The sequence below is a fragment of the Lissotriton helveticus genome, chromosome 10 (assembly GCF_964261635.1).
Source record: "Lissotriton helveticus chromosome 10, aLisHel1.1, whole genome shotgun sequence".
In the NCBI taxonomy this organism is placed as follows: Eukaryota; Metazoa; Chordata; class Amphibia; order Caudata; family Salamandridae; genus Lissotriton; species Lissotriton helveticus.
Genome location: NC_136071.1, coordinates 249,485,045 through 249,508,816, shown reverse-complemented (window position 1 = coordinate 249,508,816; position 23,772 = coordinate 249,485,045). Strand labels below are relative to the sequence as shown.

At 47.8% G+C, this 23,772-nt stretch overlaps 1 protein-coding gene across 1 annotated transcript in view; it reads right to left on the bottom strand.

Moving 5' to 3' along the window:
• The window catches only part of CLEC19A (C-type lectin domain containing 19A), a 195,807-nt gene extending 193,958 nt beyond the window's left edge, over positions 1 to 1,849 (bottom strand). The window contains exon 1 of the mRNA XM_078664223.1: positions 1,651 to 1,849. Within this exon, the coding sequence (XP_078520349.1) occupies positions 1,651 to 1,765 (115 nt within the window). The 5' untranslated portion in view covers positions 1,766 to 1,849. The remainder of the gene's footprint in view (positions 1 to 1,650) is intronic.
• Positions 1,850 to 23,772: the final 21,923 nt, after the last annotated feature.

Below are 23,772 nucleotides of genomic sequence, written 5' to 3'. Positions count from 1 at the left end.
AAAGAATGGGATTCCTAGAATCATAAACCCATTTCGGCCCACATTTTCCAAAACAACCATCCAACTCAGCCCATGAAAACTTCTAAATATTTAGAAAACATGCCGTAAATGCACACTTTCTGTATAATAATGGTCCTGTAAATCTACTTAATTTTAGTATTCCAAGATGTATTTAATCTAAAAACAACATTCTGTACATTAATTCCAGCTATACTTTTCACGGAGTTTAAGGACAACTATTTAACTCTACCTTTTCAGGGGCTGGATTACATGCCCTGCACAAATGACCAGTAATTTTATACTGGCCCCGGATCCAGGGCTTTAAGTGGGATGAAAAAACTTGGGGTACTCTCAAAGGGGCGTGGTATTTGTAATTAAGGGTGTGGCCAATGTAAATAAGGGCGTTGCTTAAAAATCCGTTAGCCGAAAATCTGTGCTTAGCATAGTGTGCCGCCCCAGTGGTATTTTGCTGCTTCTGTCATTACATCTAGATACACTATATAACAAGTAACATTATACCTACAAGAAGCCGGGACTATTGGCTTTATCATTGGTTGCATAAGATAAGTAAGTAACAACTATTGCTTCATTATATAAAATATTTAAATGCTTCAGTTCTGAAATGATGAGACTGTGAAAGAACTATAGCAAGTCTCTTTTAGGTTACTTCAAAGTTAGTGAAGGGTGGTTCTCCTGCAAAGTTAAGATGTGTTTTTTTCATCCTAAATGTGAGGGCAATAATGGAGAGCTGGATAGGCACCCGTCTCACTACCTGCTTTTTAGAACTGCTGGTACTGGGCACCGGCAGGACCCGGCCCACATAAAGCTCTGCCCGGATGATCAATTCTTCATTATCATTTACACAAACTGACCATGTCATTCTTGCAATAGTTGGCCAGTGCAAATGCTGTTTTGCACTGGTCAGTAAAAGCAAATGTAAGTGCAAACTCCTCTAGCCAAAAGGGCGAAATTAACTGGTCATCATTACACTGTATGAAATCAAGACACAGGAAACTTCTGATATAGATTTCTTTATCATACCATGCATGATTAGGGCAGTAAAGCTTTTCCTTTGCAAACATGATATTTCCTGCAAAACGTTGCAAGCTTTTAACCATCAAGAAGATTGAGACCCAAAAAAATTCGCTAAGAACCCCCCCCCCCACACACACACACAAAATTGGGAGTTTTCTTTGGCATAAAAAGCATTTTCAAGTGAATGTTTCTGCTTTCAAATGTTTGTGATAGTTATAGAACGCTGGAACATTTATGAAGTGATGTAACGCTGTAAAGGGGCTGCAACAATGTTGGACTTTTATATCTTTTGTAGCAATTAACAGTACATTAATTTAAGCAATGGCATTGAATAATAGAAAAACTTATATTTAGTCTTCTTACTTTACCCATAATATAGGTGCGTAGGGCACTAAAAGTGTAATACACAAAACTGGAGCAAACTTTGCTTGCCACTTGGATTACATTAAAGTTACATGCACTCCATAGACAGACTGTAAAAAATAAAGATTTCTGCAGCACCAACGCTTGCTTCCACTCTCGAATACCAAAACATAAAAAAGTCTAAATAAATTAAACCGCAAACTCTGAAAAAAGCCACCTTGTCCTGACATTAAATTCACTCTCGTTACTCACCTTGACTAATTCTGATGTTCGTCTGGGGGAAGGCGTGCGTTGAAAGCAAAAGTGTCAACGGAAGTGCGCACACGCCCCAGCTGAGCCGCGTGACAGCCCGGGTGGAGGACCCCATGTCCAGGCGTGAAGGGAAGGCAGCGCGTGCGTCCAGGGCGCGCGAGGTATATGGTCTGTGGCTGGGCGCGCGCGCTCACTTCACTGGCGCAGACTAAAGCTAAAATACACTCCTCCCACCCCCGAAATATATGATCTCAAGTGCAAGCTGGGCGGGATGGAGGGGCGAGACCATGTGCGGTGATCCTCATCCCCTCAGGAAGCAGAAATACTGCTGACCTGTCTGACCTGTTTATCTCGGGTGCATTCTTTGAGTGCGTTACAAGGGTCATCGGCGGTGTCTTCCCTTGTTTAAATATATATTGGCAAACAAGTTCGAGGCACGGAGAGTTTAGTTGTTTTCATGTGCAGGCTGAAGGCATGTTCTCCTGTGCTTTTCGGATGCACTCTCTGCATACATTTGCAACAATATAGACGGGCCGTTTCCAGAAGAGACAGAAACAAATAAGAGTCTGTCGTATTCTTCGACAGCGGAATTTACGGATTTTCAAGGGAGTTTAGATTTTCGGTATTTCTTTAATATTCAATGTAAGGGACCCCACCGGAGTGAACAGGTCAGTAGACGACTTTTTTATGGTCTGAAAGTACTAGCCGCTTGGTGAAAAAAGATGGCAGCAAAAAAAGTTTACTCAAGTGGCATGAAATATAAATGATAATAGAATACAATACGATGCACCGGCAACGCAAACGGCTTGTAAATACACATTATCTGAAGTGTTAAATAAAAAACGCTATTAAATTCCAGTAGCAGGGCTGGAGAGTTTGTTTGGCGTCTATAACCTCAGGTCCTGGAAGCTGGTTTATTCTGTTTATATAGTATGAACTCGGCCCAAGGGGATTGGGGCTCTTTATATTAGCACTAGGTTACATTACTCAAGGTGGTTTTTTAGACAGGGGGAGATTACGTGATTTGCCCGGAATCACAGGATGTTGAGCTGACACCCAGGTGCATAATGAAACTTGAGGGGGCTCTCCTGCAAGGCACATGAAGGGTCCCGCTATGGATTTAATCCAGAGCTCTCAGGCCAGGGTACTGTGCTGAGGGGGGGCCCTGCAGCTCGGCCCCCCGCACCACGGAGGCTGCGGGGGCCTGTGTTTCGCCACTGCTGACGCTCAGACCCGAACCTGGTTTCCCAATTGCGAACTCTGGCTGTTAGGCCACATCTCCTCCCTAGGACATTCTTAGACATATTACAGCTAACGAGCAGAAACACGGCTCATGGCTACCTACCACAGAGGTTGTAGTAGACAGAACACGTCCTGAATCTTTTTTTTTCACTACCCGTTTATAGCAGAATGCTGCAAAATAAAGTGATGATCAGGTCTTAAAACTCAAAAAAAGAACTGTGTAAATGAATGAACAGTAATCTTCCAGGCAAAGGATGTGAGTGTTTGACCAGTCCGACTCAATGACGATGAATGGGCAAGTACAGGGGTTAACAAGAAGCCTGCAGAGTGGCAAATAATGGGACTGTAGCCACATTTTATTAAGTGGTCGGGCAAAAGACTGAGGCTCGAGCCAGATGTCAAGCTTTGGCATTCGAACACATGTGGGACTCGAGCGAAAGGCGAGCCACGCTGGAAGCTGTCGTTTCGTCCTTCTCACAAGCCAGAAGCATTTAAAGCGGACTGTTACTACGTAAACACATGAACACCAGACCACTCAGTGGGTATTCCACACCTGTGCAAACCACTTGAGTGAGGGAGTGCAAATTACTTATTGTATTTGCTGGAGGTGCATGCGACCCTGCCCCCAGAGCACCTGAAAGTGCCTGTTAACGCATGACTTGTTGGTTTTTTAAGTATGTGTGAATAAGAGCAATCAACTCCTTGATGATGACCTCATTGCTGTTTAATAGAACTCCCTGTCCAAGGGACTGACTTGTTGCCACAGCCAGAAAGTAGACAAAATGCGACTTTGTTGGTAAATAGGCTAATACCCAAGGGATTACGTCTCACATAACATTTAAATGGACACAATAATATTCAAGGGACTGCTGATGGCCATGAAGGCTCAAGAACATATCCAGAATGGATCCCTCAAATGGCCTTAATCTGAAACAGGATATATAAATTGACTCTCTGCAAAAATAAACAGGATCACATATGTTAACCAAACAGCAGAAAATCAAAAATAAAACCTTACTTAAAGAGATAAGTACAAATTGTAAAAAGGACACATTCAGCCAATTCTTGACACAAGCTATTATAAGGAAAGCAACAAAAAGTAGATTGAACCTGTGAAATTAAAAATCAAAACCGTGGAAACCAAGACCCTGGAACATTTTCAAAATCTATTAGCAGGCAACTTAATTTTTGGAACATTTTATATACCACCAAGGTACCCAAACCTGAAAGTCTTGATTGTTGCATTGACTCTGAAGATGATACTCTGTCTAAAGCTTTGGAATATTTGTCATATATAGAATATACCCCTCACTGTTTCCCTGGGCACTCTGGTTATCATCTCCCTGCATTTGCATATTCCTCATGATGCAGCCATAGCTACCTGTCAGAGATTCCTGAAAAATGAAACCAACAGTGAAGATATTTTATTAGACCCATCATAGACCCCAATACTTTTCAGCTTAATGATTGATTTCCAGGGTCAACATCAAAACAGGTACCTATATTGGACACAATACATACGAGTATTGAGTGGCGGCTCCTCTGCTTAGGCAGAGGAGCGTCGCCCCACTGCCAGGAGCAGCAAAGAAAGGAAAAGATAAAATGATAATAACGGAATGTTATTATCGTTTTATTTTTTCCTCCTGCTGCTGAAGTGCGGGAGGGGGTGGGGCGGGGCTGCAGGGCTGCAGGGGAGGAGTGGTAGACACTCCTGTGCGCAATGACTGCTTGGCCGGCCCTCTCGGGCCGCACAAAACAGTCATGCGCACTCGCCTGATCTCCATGCAGGCTGCGTTACAGCCTGCATGGAGAACATGGCCACCCCTACAGCCCCTGGCTGAGCGCCGTGTCACAGCACTCAGACCAATCACCACGCTCCATAGGAGTGTTGTGATTGGCTTAGGGGTGGAATCTTGGCTACCTGCTTCCTGTTCCGACCTGGAAACGGACACAAATGAACAGGAGAAAAGATGTGGGACCTGGCGGCGGCAAGGTACGTTTTATTTATTTATTTTAAAAGCATCCCGCGAGCCAACCCCGCGCCTGCCTTCCCCCACCTGCGAGGTGTGCCAGCTGCCCCTGCGAGTATGTAGTAGTCTCAAATACAGTGGTGGTGGCTCCTGATGCGACGTGGTAGGGCGGCAACGGGGGGACATAAATATATAACAGATTATTTAAATTACGACTTACCTGACTCTTCGTCTTGCTCCTCTCGCAAAATGCTCAACTGGTGCACTCTGCGCAGGCTCCCAGATGCCAATGTTATGTTAATTGTACTTATAAAGTGCACTGCTACCCTGGGGTGTCTTGGCGCTAAGTACTGACTACCTGGAGGGCGCTAGCGGAGTAAAGTGAGAACAACCATGTTTTCAGATCCTTGAGAAAGGAGGCAAGGTTTGGGGCATTTCTAAGATGAAGGGGGAGTTCATTCCAGGCTTTGGAGGCACAGTAAAGGAAACTTCTGCCTCCTCAATTCGTTTTCTTGAAGGTGGAGGATTGGACTAATTTAGATCCAGAGGAACGCAGAGTTCTACTTGGAGCATACCATGTGAGCCTAGATTGAAGAAACTCCGGGCCAACCCCATTAGCAGCTTTGAAGACAACACCTAGGGCCAGATGTAGGTAGGGTTTTACCGGTCGGTAACGGCCGAATTCGGCCGTTACCGACCGGTAAATGGAGTTTGACATGTAGGGGAGGATATTTACAGAATCGGTAAATTTACTGGTCGGTAAATTTACCGATTCTGTAAATTTACCGATCGGTATTTTTACCGAATCGGTAAATATGATATGTAGGTGGGACTCTTCTGAGTCCCACAAGCCTTAAAGAATCGGTATTTTACCATCAAATTCTATTTGATGGTAAAATACCGAATCGGGTGTGCATGCACATGTATGCATGCACACCTGTGCCATATGACAGGCAGACCTGCCCTTAGGGCAGGTATGCCTGCCACATGGCACCCAAACCTTTTTTGGGGGTGCTAGAGGGTGTCAAAGTGACACCCCCTGCACCCTTGTCAAAATCGGTAATACCGACCGGTAATGCCCATTCATTCCTATGGGCTTCAAAGCCCATAGGAATGAATGGGCATTACCGGTCGGTATTTACCGAATCGGTAAATACCGATTTTTACCGAATCGGTAAAAGGAACATCTGGATGTTCCTACATCTCCCCCCTTCTTATTTACCGATTCTTATTTACCGAATCGGTAAAATTCGGTAAATAAGAATCGGTAAATATTTCCTACCTACATCTGGCCCCTAGTGCCTTAAAGCGTGATCTAAGAGGGACAGGAAGCCAATGCAGTTTCTTGAGTTCTCCTTTGATCGAAACAAACCTAGGGGTTCCCGTCAGCATTCTTGCTGCCGCATTCTGGACCAATTGCAACTTGTTCATATGTTGTTTCTGAACATTGAGATAAAGACCGTTGCAGTAGTCCAGACGGGACATAATGAGAGCAGTGATGATCGTCATTAGGTTATCTGCTGAGAGAAAAAATTAGATTTTTTTAATGATTCTAAGGACCATAAAACATGCTGAGGTTACCTGATTGACTTGGTCCCGCATAGAGAGTTTATTATCAACCAGAACTCCCAGATTCTTAGCTTTCTGTGAAAGAATTGGGCATGATCCTAAGTCCTGAGGCCACCAGTCAGGAGTCCCACTTTGCGGTTTGTTTCCAAATTGCAGCACCTCAGTTTTAGCAGAATTGAGTTTTAAGCAATGGGACGACATCCAGGTAGAGATCGTACTCATACAATCATGGAACCTCGCCCCTACCTCCCTTTCTGCTCCCTCCGTCAGCGACAACACAATTTGTGTGTCATCTGCATAGGAGGTGAGCTGGAAACCAAAAGACTGGATGACATTAGTCAGGGGTGCCACATAGATGTTAAAAAGCGTAGGGCTTAGAGCCGAGCCTTGTGGCACCCCACAGGGGAGGGAAAAAGGTTCTGAGATGTTTCCATCCAGATCCACCGTCGGAACTCTATCAGATAGGAAAGACTGTAACAATTTCCAGGCAACACCCCTCACTCCAATATCCGAGAGCCTATTCATCAGAACCGTGTGGTGAACCGTATCAAAGGCCGCGGATAGGTCAAGGAGGATTAAGATGGCATCTCCTCCCCTATCCACGGCTTCTCTGATTTCCTCGGTTGATTTAATTAACACAAGTTCCGTGCTGTGAAAAGCTCTAAACCCATATTGTGAATGGTCCAGGGAGTTATTAACAGAGATGAAATTACTAAGTTGAGTATTCATCTCTTTCTCCAGAATCTTGCCTGGTAGGGGGAGCCTGGAAATGGGGTGGTAGCTATTCACGTCCTTAGGATCAAGGGAATGCTTCTTTAAAAGAGGGAGCACCGAGGCCTTCTTCCAGTTTATGGGAAAGCTACCTGTCTGCAGGACTGCATTAATCAAAGATGTAAGTACCCTTCCAATAATTTCCGGTACTTTTGTGGCGATACCAGCAGGGCACAGATCGTTGGGGGCCCCAATTTTATTTTGAGCAAAGATTTCACCAAATCTAATTTGTTCATAGGTGAGAAGTGTTCCAGTCCTTCTGCCGAAGAGCCTAGGCTTCCGTGGTCTAGTTGATTGATTACCGTCAAGGTATCATTAATCCTACCTGTAAGTGAGAAGAAAATAGTTTCTACTTTAGATTTGAAGATTCTAGCTAATTTGTTGCCAAGTTCAGCATCTCCCTGATTCTTAGGAGTAGAGGGATTAGCTAATTTGGAAATTGTTCTGAACAGTTCTTTGGAATTGGACTCAGCCTTTTTAATTTGTGTCGAAAAATACTCTCTTTTGGCTTCCAAAAGTGTTTGCTTGTACCTGGAGATACATAGTCTATAATTCTCCCTTTCGGTGTTCTCATATGATTTCCGCCAGGTCCTCTCTGCATATTTGCAGACCAGTTTCTTGGCCCTCAGCTCCTCCGTGTACCAGGGGGCAGAATGGGACATCCGTTTGGGACTCCATTTCTTGAGGGGGACAAGTTGATCACAGACTTTCAAAAGCCAGTTATTATAGGTGATAGTCGCCTCCTCTACATCATGTGGGCCTGATAAATTGAGTTTTCTAGAAACATTTTAAAATTCTCCACATTCAGTTTCCCCAGGATCTGGTGCTAATTTCTTTGGGTTTTAGCTGACCAGCCGAGGGGGCCAAAGGGCATGTAAGTACAAACTTTACCATGCAATGGTCCGACCAAGGGATCGGCAGGACAGAGATCTCGTCTATATCCTCACTATTGGAGAGGATCCCATCTCAAGTGTGCCCCTTTTCATGAGTTGCACATTCACCTTTTGTGTCAGACCACCAACATTCATGATTTGATTGAGCCTAAAGGTATCACCATCATTGGTATTTTCAAGGTGGAAGTTAAAATCTCCTTTTACCGAGAAGGATTCTGAACACCCTCTTTCTTCCAGGAGTGTGCCTAATGAATCCAAAAAGCCACCTTTGGGCCATGGGGGACGGTATATAATAGCCCTTTAAAGGGTCTGTGCAGGTGAGCATACATTTCAAAAGCTAAGGCCTCACATGCCAGGTTGGAGGCTGCAGTCGCCTTAAGGGAGAGTGTTTCATGATAGATAATAGCAAGCCCATCCCCCCTCTTATTGGGCCGATTCAATGTATGGCAAAGGAATCCTAGGGGTGTTGCTTTCACCAGATCAGGCCCTGAGCTGCTATCCATCCAGGTCTCAGTGATAGAAGCAATTTTAATCTTATGCTCCTCCAAGAGGAGCGCACATTCCAAACTGTGTTTCACTAGAGATCTGGCATTCAGCAGTATACAGTTCAGCGGATCCCTAAGGCCATGTGTCCCTGTACTTAGATGATCCTGAGATATCTTACCATTATGAATTGGCAGATTGAGGATGGTCGGAAGGGGCAGCTGACAACAGTTACACTGGGAGCCCTCTGTTAAATTACTTCCCCAATCAGAAGACAACCAGGTGCATGGTGGTATCCTACTGCCGGGGTTAAGTTCGTGTAAGACCCTACTCGAGTACTGTAGTCCGCCTAATGTGCCACAACCAGGGGGACGGGCCCTGCGCCCGACCAGAGCGCGGACGGCGCAGACGGGCTTGCCTTTGGTGCGCCGCAGCTTTGAGCATGCTAAATAGGCTCCTCACCTCAAGACTAGCCCGCTAACCTGTACCCGGGAGACCGAGACCGGAAGTGAGTCTCTTGTGGGTCGGCCCGGGTCAGGAGCAGTGCGGCGTTTTAAGAATAAACAAAGCCCCCGTACAAAGGTAATTCCCCATAAAACAAGCCTCCAGTTAAAAATTGCACAGTTCTCAGCAGATTAAATTCCAACCTGGTGAGCGTTGAACGCAGCTTCGCCCAGGTAGAAAGCACCGTGCACGCAGCAAGGAGCGTGCTAAATAGGCTCCTCACCTCAAGACTAGCCCCTAACCTGTACCCGACAGACCGAGACCGGAAGTGAGTCTCTCCTGGGTCGGCAGGGTCAGGAGCAGTGCGGCGTTTTAAGAATAAACAAAGCCCCCCTACAAAGGTAATTCCCCATAAACAAGCCTCCAGGTAAAAATTTCACAGTTCTCAGCAGATTAAATTCCAACCTGGCGAGCGTTGAACGCAGCTTCGCCCAGGTAGAAAGCACTGTGCACGCAGCAAGGAGCGTGCTAAATAGGCTCCTCACCTCAAGACCAGCCCGCTAACCTGTACCCGGGAGACCAAGACCAATCACAGTGCTTCTCTCGTGCTAGGAATACTATTGATCTGAGTGGCCTGGTTTGTTGCTCAGACAGTGCCTGGGAGCCTGTAGCTTTTCTCTACCCAGCTGTACAACACAGCCAGGTGGAGAAATTCTAAGTGCACAAGTCGGTTTTGCTGGCCTAAGACAGTTGGCCAAACTGTCTTGCGCAGTGAGTAGAGTGCACAACTCCTCCTCTAGCTCAGGATGGTCCAGCCACACCCTGCTCTGCAACTCGCATACCCAGCAGAGGTAACGGTGAAAAAGAAAATGTTACTAACATTTTTTTATTATAAATTTATTTTTCAGTGTTGCCTCTGCTGGGTAGCAGCAGTGGGGCGATGCTCCTCCTCCATAGTTGAAGAGCCACCCCTGCTCAAACACCCCTGAAGATTAGAAAGCACTTATTAGAGATACATTTGGTGTAATGAGATTCACTAGAAAAATGTATGGGTTCCACGAAAGTGTGTAATAGGGGCTAGAGTAGCAGGGAACAATTAGAAGGGAAGAGAATTCCTACTGTTAGGTACTAAAGCGTAAGACCAACAACTCATGGAGAAGAAGGACAGCAGTCTTACCATAACTGTCCATCTGTGTTTCAGAAGTCGCCTAAACGTTATTGATGTTGGAACTAACAAACTAGGTCCCTCTAAACCTATTTGTGGACTGAGCTGTGAATTATTATATTTTGTATCTGCTGACTTCTCATTGTATTGGAATGATTTTAAATAATCAAGGTAATCTTCTTAATATTTTTATGTGTAATTACTCCTGTGTCATGCAGCTGAGCACAGTCATTTGTATTTACTTACATACAGTCACATTTCTTATTGTTGCTTGTGCTCACTGGGGACACAGCATTTGCTGTTCTGTTTTCTAATGCTTTTCTAATGTTTGGCTATTCTGTAATCTGTCTCTAATTAATTCCACCAAAGGACTCTAGCTCATTCTTTAACATTAATCATTTTCAGTAATATAGTTGCTGTTTAAATAATTATGGTAGGTTTCTGGTGTGCTCACCATTAATTGCAAGTAGCTAATGCTTTGCTAATGAAGTACTGACTTGCCTGTAAGTGATTCATGGGTAAACCATTGATCTAGATGACTAAGCAAGCCACTGAAAGCTTAGTCAGTTAAATATTGAGATGCAGGAGGGCCATTGTAGTGAGTAAAGAATATCAGATGATTACTGTCATCTTGTTTAATGCACTGTAGTTTGTACATCGTCACAAGTGCTTATTGAAATTCATTACAGACAGTACTGGATGTATGTCTAGATTATCACACCGGCAAGGTGTTTTTATAGCAATTTGCAAATGCCTGTGCTGTCGTGTTCAAGCCAAAGAGGAGACTACATGACATCTATTTCCTGGATAATCAGTTTATCTGTTGTCAAATAAACTATGAGGCAAATGATTCTCATTGTTATCCAAAACAGATGTAATCTTGCACATTGATAAAAACACAATGACCCTTTTTTATAGCGTCCACATGGTTGCTATCAGAACAACCCTATATTAAGCCAGTAACAGCTCTCGGTAATTGCACATCTGTAGCCTCTGCAAAGGCAATTACACTTAAACAATGTCCATTTTCAACAGCAAAGTCATCTATATTAGTATTGTGTACCATTAGCTCAAGTATCCTGAAAGCATCTTGAGTTGAAGAGCACAAAAAAGATTCAACTATACATTCCCAATATAATATTTCCACATTCCAAATGAACTTCAGCAGAATGGAAGGTTGTAGACCTTGAAGTAAGTCAGGTTCCATTAATAGCCCTAAACATTTTGGGCTGACTTTTTATTCCATAACATAGCAATTCCAGCATTCTGTAGAAATAAATATTATTTAATGTTTCTATTACCCTTTACTCCAACAAAATCAACCCACACAAGTATAATGTCAATAATTGGAGAAATAAGACTCAAAGTCAAATAAGAAACCAAGGCTTATACCATAAGGTCCAAATTCTAACATGCTGTCTTCTCACTGCTGAATGAAACTTCTGCTGGCTGAACAGAACAGCATCCCTCCTTATTGTTCCTGTTCTTGATGACACAGTACCTCACAAACTGTCTTACCTTCACATAAAAGAGTTGCTGACCCTTATTCCAGTGACAATCTCTTTATTTCTCAACAAACAGACCTTTAATTTACCCAGTCTGAAATGATTCTGCTAAGTTTTATATCACTTTTACAGCCTTCCTGGCTGATCATGTGTGGCAGCAGACAGGCACACCCCGATACACATATTGTTACCTTTCCTATTTTGTAAAGAGACAAAAGAGTTAATGAAAGAAATTACTTAGCTCAGTGCACGTGACTGGTGAGATGAACCTCTTTTAGTTCTTCTTTTAAACATTGATAACACAGATATTTTCTACATTCTTCAAGCCATGCTAACTCCACCTAAACAGATAAATCTGTGGTTGATTGTTTGTGTTATCTTCAACCACTATTTGCCTAGTACCATAGTAATTGGTTTCCTATCAATAACACATTGAAACTCAGAAGATGATGCATGGTATAAAAACTGGACTATACTTTCCTACTAATACGATGGCCCATTAGGCTGCACCCCGCTCAAACAGCAACTCAAAATCTACCTTTAACTATTTATCAGAGAATGATCCTGGCTGGCAAAAAGTGCAGGTGTAATTTGGGAAAAGTATTTGCATCTATTATAATCTCCTAAACACCTCTCTACATTCACCAAAAGAACTTCTTGTGATATCCCCGAAGCTATTTGCTGTGAATGATTAATTGGTGAAACAACGTAGCCCTATCACATCATTCTACAAATGTAATACTACATTGGTAATTCCAATATAAGTAAATTACTTTTGACTCCATAACAGCTGATAGGGACCTTTACCTTCGGGGTCATTATTCTTTCAGGGACAACGTGTCCAAATTGGTGAACAGCAATTACAACGCGGGGAATACCCCGCACTGCCATTACAACGCAGGGATTACAACGGAAGTCGTTACAACGACTTTCGCTGGAGGGCACTGTTGGATAGGGAATAGTTTAATTTTCTATCCAACACCTTCCCTACTGTCAACGTGGGCTGGTGTTAGAATAGAAAATTAAACTATTCCACTATCCAGCGCCATCCAGCGAAAGTCGTTGTAATGACTTTCGTTGTAATCCCTGCGTTGTAATGGCATGCGGGGTAAAAGCCTGCGTTGTAATGTCATACAACCGTTCAAATTAAGGCGTCATAGGGCAGCATCATCCTATTGCCTTTGTAAACATATTTGGAAATCCAACTCAGTGTGAAAGATACCACTTGTGGTACAAGAAGAGCTTGTAAGATAAAAATCTTTTGGAGATCCAAATAACACCAACAGGTAGATTTGCAGAGTAAAAAGGCTCTCCCAATTCAAGTTCTGTTCAGCAAATTTGTTACAAAGGAGTATGCAGTGTTTATCATTAGAATTATATCACCACAATTTTGCAAGCTTTAGTGATTGGTGATTGTTCTGATTAATACTGAACAAAATGTCATTTCTTATGGTGATGTTAGATTTTGTTAGACAATATTATTTTATTAGAATTAGAGAAAGGAATCTCGAGTTTATATGAGATGTCAAAACATTTCTACTATCAGTAACTCAAGACAAGCTCAGGATTATCTTCTTGTAGAAAACAATTGTCAATTCACACTTAACTCTCTCTTGCCAAATTCCATTTTAGACCATTCCTGTTAAAATAAACATAATGTTGTCTAGAGGAGACGTTTGTAAATGGATGTATGACGTATTCATTCATGCTTTTACAACGCATGCCTTTTCAATGCAGGCAATACAATAAACGTATTGTTACCATGCGTTCTATTACAACGCAAGTCGTTACAGCGATATGCCTTAGGGAAGCGCTGGACTTTGGAATAGTATATTTTACTATTCCAACTCCAGTATGTGCAACAGTAGGGAGGGTGTTGGATTTAAAATCCAACAATGAGTTCCCTAAAGCAAGTCGTTGTAATGGAACACGTGGTAACAACAAGTTTGTTGTAGTGCCTGTGTTGTAATGGCACTGCGTGGTTCTGTCTGCATTGTGAACGCTGTTTCCCTTTGTAAATACCTGTTATAAATTAGTTGGACCTGTAAACAGAGGATTACTTCAGTCATAAAATGACCAAAATGCTTGCTTCTCCTTTCATTTCTTTCACATCCTCATAAGGAGCAACGATTGGTTACTAGGGTTCCTTGCTGTTGTAGCAAAATCATGTTCTAAGATGGCTGCAACCAAGTGAAAAGCTTTAAGAGTCATGTGCAATGTAACTCCACTTTCCAATATCTATTAAAATTCAATACTTATTTAGAATAAGCATGGCAAAATAAGTAAGTCAATTCACAAAACCCTTACAATCAAAGTGTAGGAGGAATGAGGGAGGAAGTGTAGACTTCTTATGTTTGCATTCTCCCAAATGAATACCATTGTCACAACAGGCAAACATATCCAGTATGAGTCACAATTTGCCTCAGTGTCATCATTATAGGATAATACCACTCTACTTGAGGATGCTCCTTTGCGTCTAATTCCAAAATACAGGACCCTAGGATATTTATAAAATATATGGGATGACCTCATGCACCTCCCTGGGTGTCATGCTTTATCATCAACCATCCCGCACTCTGCATAGAATCCTCTACTGGCAGACGCTCTTGGCTGTTTTGAGGGTACTTGTAGAGAAGAAGAAGTGAAAGGATCCAGATAGAGAACCTACCCTAATGACATTCCATTTTATTTTGCGCATGGTGAAGAGATGGTTAAAAAGGGGATATGGGTTGTATAAGAGACATTACTGATCCTTACATCCAACTAGGTCAAAATATTTCAGCCCTCATATTGGTCCACCAAGGGTACAGGGCTTTCATTAGGACCAGAATCCTATTGTCGCTAAACTAAGTGCCTAGCTACATGCATACATGACTGCACAAATGCATACAGTACCAAAGACGATGTTCTGTTGGGGAGCAGAGATCCACTCATCAATTAGTATTCATGAGTTCCTGTTACAGAAAGCATGTTCTTTTTGGACGGCTTCTTAGGTTTCGCAGAGTGTTGGGTATTTTCTTCCTAGTCTTGCTTGTCATCCTTTGACTGCGTTGTTGGTTTTGGCTTTTTGAGCCATGGTGCTGTCGTAGACATTCCACCATGGTATTTTCAATTTGGTTTGGCACATGTGGCTACAGCAGTGCTGTCTGCCAAACCAAGGGGTGGATTAGGATGGCGGACGGAAACGGGTACCGTCCGCCATGGCCGCAGAAAAATCACTCCCGCCCGCACCACGGAGACTCCGCGGTTGCAATTAGGATATCCATGTCAAGAAACTCCGTCCGCGGCGGACGGATCACATCAAACACCATCCGCGGCGGACGGAACACATCTAACACCGTCCGCGGCGGATGGAACCAAAAGATCACCCACCGCCGTGGCCGGACATGACCGCGGGAACAGGCCCAACCGCCGCCATACCTGCGGAGGGTCCGTCCGCGCGATTAGGATAATGCCGCCATTCCAACGGAACTCACCGCCGTCCTCCACCGTCGCGGAAACAATACCTCCAAAAACTGACCATGACTGTGGAAGGACCACACAAACACCATCCCTGCCGTCAAACCAATTTCAAAATGGCAGACGGAATTAAATAGAAAATACATCAAACCGAACACCCAACCACCAGAAACACCCACCCCCAGCAACTACACGCCCCAATGACACCCCCCCCAGCTCCGAAAAATGCACATAAATCACCACACCCACAGAACGCCTGATTGCCTACAACCATTGGGACACCACCACCACACAGAGTATAAAAAGATACCCTCCCACTACAGTCCTTTGCATCACAGCATAGCTGCAAGCAAGAGCCACATTACCACAAACAGCAGACACACACAAACACACATACAACCTGCTCACAAACACACACACACCACACAACCCAACACCATCCCTACACACCACACACCTGCACATCCCACCCCACCCCACCAACACCTTGCACATCACACACCATGGCACCCAAGAAAAATCCTAAATTCACTGACACTGAGTTGAAGGTCATGGTGGATGAAATCATCCGTGTCGAACCACAGCTCTTCGGCAACCTAGTCCAGCAGACAACCTTGGCAACCAAAAACCACATGTGGGACAGGATAGTGACCAGAGTGAATGCGTCAAGGACCGTGCCACGCACCAAACACGACATCCAGAGGCAGTGGCACGACCTCAAGGCGAGGGTGAAAGGCATCAGGGCGAAGAACCACCTGCGAGCAAACCACACTGGCGGCGGCACTCCCCCGGAGCCCTTACCATTTGCTGAATGGGAAGAGAAGGTGCTGGGCATACTGCACCCTGAGAGCCTGGAAGGAATCGAGGAGGGAGAAGAGGCTGGTAAGTATAAACAAATGACCACGATCACACTGCCATGGTCTGCCATGCACAACTGACAAGACACATCTCCCTGGCCCCAATCCATGCATGTGGACCACACAGTAACCCAAATGTGAAGTTCTCAGCTCAAATGCACCCACCATGACCAACCACAAATGTTGCCTCCTACGTTCCCATGCTTGCATGTTGTTAGAGCAACCAACACCACAACTTCCAACAGGCCCCCATGTCCACAGGGAGGGATGGCGTTGGGGGGGTGAGAGAGACCAGCACTACAACTCCCAACAGGCCCCCATGTCCACAGGGAGGGATGGCGGTGGGGTGTGTGTGAGAGAGACCAGCACTACAACTCCCAACATGCCCCCATGTCCACAGGGAGGGTGGTGGTGGGTGGGGGGTGTGAGAGAGGTGTGTGGGGTGTGTGGGAGACCAGCACTACAACTCCCAACAGGCGCCCATGTCCACAGGGAGGGATGGCGGGGGGGTGAGAGAGACCAGCACTACAACTCCCAACAGGCCCCCATGTCCACAGGGAGGGTGGTGGTGGGTGGGGGGGGGGGTGAGAGAGACCAGCACTATAACTCCCAACAGGCCCCCATGTCCACAGGGAGGGATGGCGGGGGGGGTGAGAGAGACCAGCACTACAACTCCTAACAGGCCCCCATGTCCACAGGGAGGGTGGTGGTGGGTGGGGGGGTGTGAGAGAGGTGTGTGGGGTGTGTGGGAGACCAGCACTACAACTCCCAACAGGCCCCCATGTCCATAGGGAGGGATGGCGGGGGGGTGTGAGAGACCAGCACTACAACTCCCAAAAGGCCCCCATGTCCACAGGGAGGGTGGTGGTGGGTGGGGGGTGTGAGAGAGGTGGTGGGGTGTGTGGGAGACCAGCACTACAACTCCCACAGGCCCCCGTGTCCACAGGGAGGGATAGCGGGGGGTGAGAGAGACCAGCACTACAACTCCCAACAGGCCCCCATGTCCACAGGGAGGGTGGTGGTGGGTGGGGGGTGAGAGAGACCTGCACTATAACTCCCAACAGGCCCCCATGTCCACAGGGAGGGATGGCGGGGGGGGTGAGAGAGACCAGCACTACAACTCCTAACAGGCCCCCATGTCCCCAGGGAGGGTGGTGGTGGGTGGGGGGTGTGAGAGAGGTGTGTGGGGTGTGTGGGAGACCAGCACTACAACTCCCAACAGGCCCCCATGTCCATAGGGAGGGATGGCGGGGGGGTGAGAGAGACCAGCACTACAACTCCCAAAAGGCCCCCATGTCCACAGGGAGGGTGGTGGTGGGTGGGGGGTGTGAGAGAGGTGGTGGGGTGTGTGGGAGACCAGCACTACAACTCCCAACAGGCCCCCATGTCCACAGGGAGGGTGGTGGGTGGGGGGTGTGAGAGAGGTGTGTGGGGTGTGTTGGAGACCAGCACTACAACTCCCAACAGGCCCCCATGTCCACAGGGAGGGATGGCGGGGGGGGTGAGAGAGACCAGCACTACAACTCCCAACAGGCCCCCATGTCCACAGGGAGGGTGGTGGTGGGTGGAGGGTGTGAGAGAGGTGTGTGGGGTGTGTTAGAGACCAGCACTACAACTCCCAACCGGCCCCCATGTCCACAGGGAGGGATGGCAGGGGGGTGAGAGAGACCAGCACTCCAACTCCCAACAGGCCCCCATGTCCACAGGGAGGGTGGTGGTGGGTGGGGGGTGTGAGAGAGGTGTGTGGGGTGTGTTGGAGACCAGCACTACAACTCCCAACAGGCCCCCATGTCCACAGGGAGGGATGGTTGGGGGGATGAGAGAGACCAGCACTACAACTCCCAACAGGCCCCCATGTCCACAGGGAGGGATGGCGGGGGGTGAGAGAGACCAGCACTACAACTCCCAACAGGCCCCCATGTCCACAGGGAGGGTGGTGGTGGGTGGAGGGTGTGAGAGAGGTATGTGGGGTGTGTGGGAGACCAGCACTACAACTCCCAACAGGCCCCCATGTCCACAGGGAGGGTGGTGGTGTGTGGGGGGTGTGAGAGAGGTAATTGATTAGTAATGTTGTTACCAAAACCATGTCATGTCCACAGCATTGATCATGATAATCTTGTCCCTCAGGTTATCGCAACTTTACTGGCGCAAGCACCAACCGCCAGCACCAGTCGCCCCCCTCACAGCACGGACTCTCTGGGGACGAGCCCATTGCCAGCTCAGATGCAGAGGACGAAGCGGGACCAAGCAGACTTCCAGGGCCATCAGGCTCACAGGACATCACTGCCTCCACCACCACGGCCTGTGTCACCACACCATCACCTGCCATAGTGAGCTGTGCAGCCACCACCACCTCCACCACCACCACCACCACCACTCCTGCGTGTGCCACCCTGCCTGACCCATCAGCCGATGATGGGCCATCTACATCCCAGGCAAGCAGGGAGAGTGGACGTGAGAGGACACAGGTGAGGGCACAGCACACAACCAGGAGTGCAGTTGTCCGGCGAGGTGGGGAAGGACACCCACCCCATCCTGCCGCCGAAACCCTGGAAGCCATTGCAAGAGTCAATGCCTCCTATCAGCGGGCGCAGGAACAGTCTGAACGGGCCCACCAAGACTCACAGGAGAAGAGCAATCTGTTGCGGTCCATAGATACGCGCATAGGGCAAATTGTGGACATCATGGGCAAAGCAACTGCTCTGTGGAGGGACTGGCTATCCCGAGCACCACCACCCCCCCTCACCCTGGTACCCAGCGGGACCGCTCCCCAACACCACCGCCACCCACACCTGAGCCCACGGACATGGAGGTGGCCCCTGACCAACCTGCCCCCACAGCTGTCTCCGCTCCGGCTCCAAGACGGAGGGGCCGTCCGTGGCTGGATGCAGGTGAGAACAGTGGTGTTGCCCCATCTACCCGCTCTAAGAGGGGGCGCCAATGACTTCACCCTTGTCTGAGCCTGCCATTCACCCTGAAAACTATCCTGTCCCACAATGCCAACCATTGCCACACGTCTGTTGGACTAGCTGGACATCACACATTGTGGTGTCCCCACGGTGATTTCATCTGCCATGACCTTCAACTCTCACTCCCCCACTAACACTTCTTTGTAAATATGCACCAACAACAATCCTCAACCTGTAAATAAACATCACGTAGACACTCAATGATGTGTTGCCTCCATGTTTTATTCACATGAATGTCTTAGAATCTAACGTTACCAGGTGCAGGGATTAATGTTGTTGAGAATCATGCCTCTGTGGGAGTGACCTAGGGATAATGAGAGAACAACAAACACAGGTCAGGAAAGAGAGTCACACCCATCACAACACACTGTACAGCAACATCCCACAAACCACACTCATCACCAATTAAGTGGATCACAGGACACACATCAGGGAGCATACCATATACCCCATCTAACACACACATTTGTAAACAGAACATACCAGAACAGGCTGCATAGACACACCACACCCACACTCCACCACCAAACATACATCACGCATTGTCTGGCTGTACAAGCGGTAGGTACTCACATTCAAGGGAAATAGCGATCAATGAGCTGACGCCTCTGGTCCACACCTTCTTCCTCACCACTATCCTCATCAGTCGACATGGGTGGGATGGGAGGCCGAGCAACCTGTTGGTCTTCAGGGTCCATGATCAGTTCTATGTTATTGCGCAAGGGCAGGTTGTGGAGCATGCAGCAGGCAATCACAATTTTGCATACTTTGCCTGGTGAGTATGGCAGGGCCCTCCAGTTTTATCCAGGCAGCGAAACCTAGACTTCAACAGCCCAAATGTACGTTCTATCACTCAACGTGTCCTCCCATGGGCATCATTATAACGCAATTCACCAGGGGTAGCAGGATTCCTGATGGGGCTCAGCAGCCACGGCCTGTTTGGGTACGCCGAGTCGCCTAGGTGGTGTGATGACAGACACAAATGTCATAACCATGAATTGTGGAAACACCATGCCACACATACTACACAATTGTCCTCACAACACACTGACAACACAATTGTCCTTTCAGCACACTTACCTACAAGCCACGCACGTTCTGGACGCAGATTAGCCATCAGTTGGGGGACAATGCTGCTCCGCATGATGTGGGAGTCATGGGCGGAACCGGGAAATCTGGCACACACATGCGAGATGATGTTGTCAGCTAGGCACGCCACTTGCACGTTGATCGAATGGTAGTGCTTCCGATTCCTATATACAGCTTCACGTGCCTGGAGTGGTATGAGACCAATATGTGTCCCATCAATTGAACCCACCACGTGTGGTAACTGGGCCAGGGCATAGAAGTCCCCTTTGACTGCTGCCAACTGTGCCTGACGTGGAAAATGGATGTAATCATCCTTGTAATGCATCATGGCATTCAGGACATCCCGCAGAACCATGCTGAACATGGATTGTGACATCCCTCCCGCATGACCAACGGTGTACTGGAAAGTGCCAGTCGCAGAAATGTAGTGCCGCCATCAGCTTTGCTGTGGGTGTGAAAGCTCCAGGACAGGTCCTGCGTGGCTGCAGATGAGGTGACAATTGTGTGACAAGCTCCTGCAATCTCAGTCGGTCAAGCCGGTATTTGTGGATCACCTCCTCGTCAACCATGTCCTCCAGCACAGTGTATGGTCGATGCACATTTGGAGCCCTCCTGTGTGGGAGTGGATGGCAGCAGATGTCAAATGACCAACAACGCATAGCTGTGCAACACTATCACATCTTGAGCACCACAATGCTAATAATACATGTTGCAGACAGCGATGATATGTGTGACCGCCACAATATCTCAGGAAATAGAGCTGACTACACACAATGTACAGCCACAAAGAACATCCTGTGAGCTAACATGTACAATGTAACATGCACACATGTTAAAACATCTTGCAACAACACATGACTGAGGGCCCATATGTGGACAAGCGTCCACACAGACACACATGTACGTGCACAAACAACATGAAATTGGAAGACACCCTACTTGTGTTCATGCACCCATGAACACACAGACAATGCCCCCTCAGCTGACATGCATGGGCACACAACAACAGACACGCATACACAGAATGCATGTACACACACATCATTGTAACTTGCACACACAAACAACACACTCACAACAGATAATGAATGTGTGTACACACCCTTGCGGTACTGTGTAGATGTGTAGAAATGAACACGTGTGTCTACAAGACCAAAACGTCAACACGTCGTAATGCACATCTGACGCTACTTTGGCCCACAACACTAGCCTTTGTTAACCACTGGCAAGGTCTACAGTCTGAGCACATATGCAAAAAATGGACATGAATGTCGCACGTGGACATGGTCCATAGACTACACATCAAAAATCGTACAGCATTCCGGACATGCCCTGACACACTCGTACAACTAAGAAGATTACATGTGTGCGGAGACATGCAGTGTGTGTACATACGCCATCTGGGGACGCCTTCCACCAACACAGGAGTTGACCAATTACACAGCAAATATGCATGACATATGCTGTATGGTCAATGACCATCCCGGTTGCACCCCGCTAAATGCATGTGCGCCCTACCGCGGCGGTGCATCATTTGAAATCTATCACTCACTGGCACCGCTATGGCGGTGCACGCCTTCCGCGGTGGCGGTGCAGGCAAACACATACATTTGATGATGCAATCTGAAATGGCAGTTGAAACAACCCCTTACAGTGTTATTGCCTCACCCACCGCCAGTCCAGGCCGGTCACCCAGCGCCAGTCCAGGCCGGTCACTTACCGCCAGTCCAGGCCGGTCACCCACCGCCAGTCCAGGTCGGTCACGCACTGCCAGTCCAGGCCGGTCACCCACCGCCAGTCCAGGCCGGTCACCCACCGCCAGTCCAGGCCGGTCACACACCGCCAGTTCAGGCCGGTCACCCACCGCCAGTCCAGGCCGGTCACCCACTGCCAGTCCAGGCCGGTCACCCACCGCCAGTCCAGGCCGGTCACCCACTGCCAGTCCAGGCCGGTCACCCACCGCCAGTCCAGGCCGGTCACCCACCGCCAGTCCAGGCCGTTCACCCACCGCCAGGACTGGGCGGTCACCCACCGCCAGTCCAGACCGGTCACCCACTGCCAGGACTGGGTGGTGCCTGGACTGGCGGTGGGTGACCTGCCTGGACTGGCGGTGGGTGACCGGCCTGGACTGGCGGTGGGTGACCGGCCTGGACTGGCGGTGGGTGAACGGCCCGGACTGGCGGTGGGTGACCGGCCTGGACTGGCGGTGGGTGACCGGCCTGGACAGTCAGTGGGTGAGGCAATAACACTGTAAAGGGTTGTTTCAATTGCCATTTCAGATTGCATCATCAAATGTATGTGTTTGCCTGCACCGCCACCGCAGAAGGCGTGCACCGCCATAGCGGCGCCAGTGAGTGATTGATTTCAAATGATGCACCGTCGCGGTAGCGTGCACATGCGGTTGCAGGTGTGTGAACGTAACGGTCCGTGAATATGTAGCCAATGGGAACAGGTTACGCGTTGCGCGTAAGCGCATTCAAAAATTGCGGAAGACGTGCTCCGCCACAACAATGTGAGTCATTGGCTCTTTTTGAATGAAGCATCCAGGGAAAACCAATTGCTGCAGACGTGTGCCACTGGAATGAGCTCATGGCCCTATATATGTGTGAAGATCTCCTGCACACATTCACTGCTTCCAGCCACTGCTGCCTGCGACCGTCACCTCGACCTGCTGCACCTGAGCTATCCAACAACTGCTGCCTGCGACCGTCACCTCGACCTGCTGCTCCTGAGCTATCCAACAACTGCTGCCTGCGACCGTCACCTCGACCTGCTGCTCCTGAGCTATCCAACAACTGCTGCCTGCGACCGTCACCTCGACCTGCTGCTCCTGAGCTATCCAACAACTACTGCTGTACTGCCACAGTCGTGAACCTTGCCATGCAGGGAGTGCGAGAGACCCGGTCTCGTCCCTTCACCGCAGCGGAGCTGGATGTCCTTGTGGACGGTGTGCTCAGCCACTATGAACGGCTCTACGGTGCCCCCGGACAGGTGGTAAGTGAAGTGTGTAACATGTTGGTGGGCATGAGGTGGTCACTGACTCCTTGCTTCTGCAAGCTTGGTGGTGTGCTGTGGGACCTTCACATGTGTTGTACTGCGCATGGCTGCATGAAGATACGTGTTTATGCAATGTATATAATTGTCAAACAGTCCACTGACGTTCCCTTCTTGTCTCCCATTCTGGTAGGTGAAGCTGAACCTTCGCAAGGCTGTGTGGAAGACCATAGCACGTGATGTACGGGCAGTGGGGGTGTGCAATAGACGACACACACACTGCCACAAGCGCTGGGACGACATATCCAGGCTCAGCAAGAATGTTGCGGAGATGACACTGGGGATCATTCCGAGAACAGGCCGCCTTGAACGACGCACCATGACACCTCTAATGCACCGCATAATTGCTGTGACGGATCCTGACCTGTCCGCCCGGCTGAGAGGGGATCAACAGCAAACTAGCGGTAAGCAGACTGTATGTGTCTGTAACTTGTGAGTGAATGCATGTATCCGTGCTCAGACACAGTAGTGACATCTGTGGTGCGTATCTTTAGCATATATTGCATGTTGGTGGCATTAGCGGAGTGAGCGGTAGCACCCATGTCCGCCAGGTGGACATGCCAGTTGATTTGTATTTGAGGGTTCCAGGACATGCCGTTGAGGTCTGGTGTCCCATGGCATGACATGTGTGGTGGTCTGCATGCACTTGCCC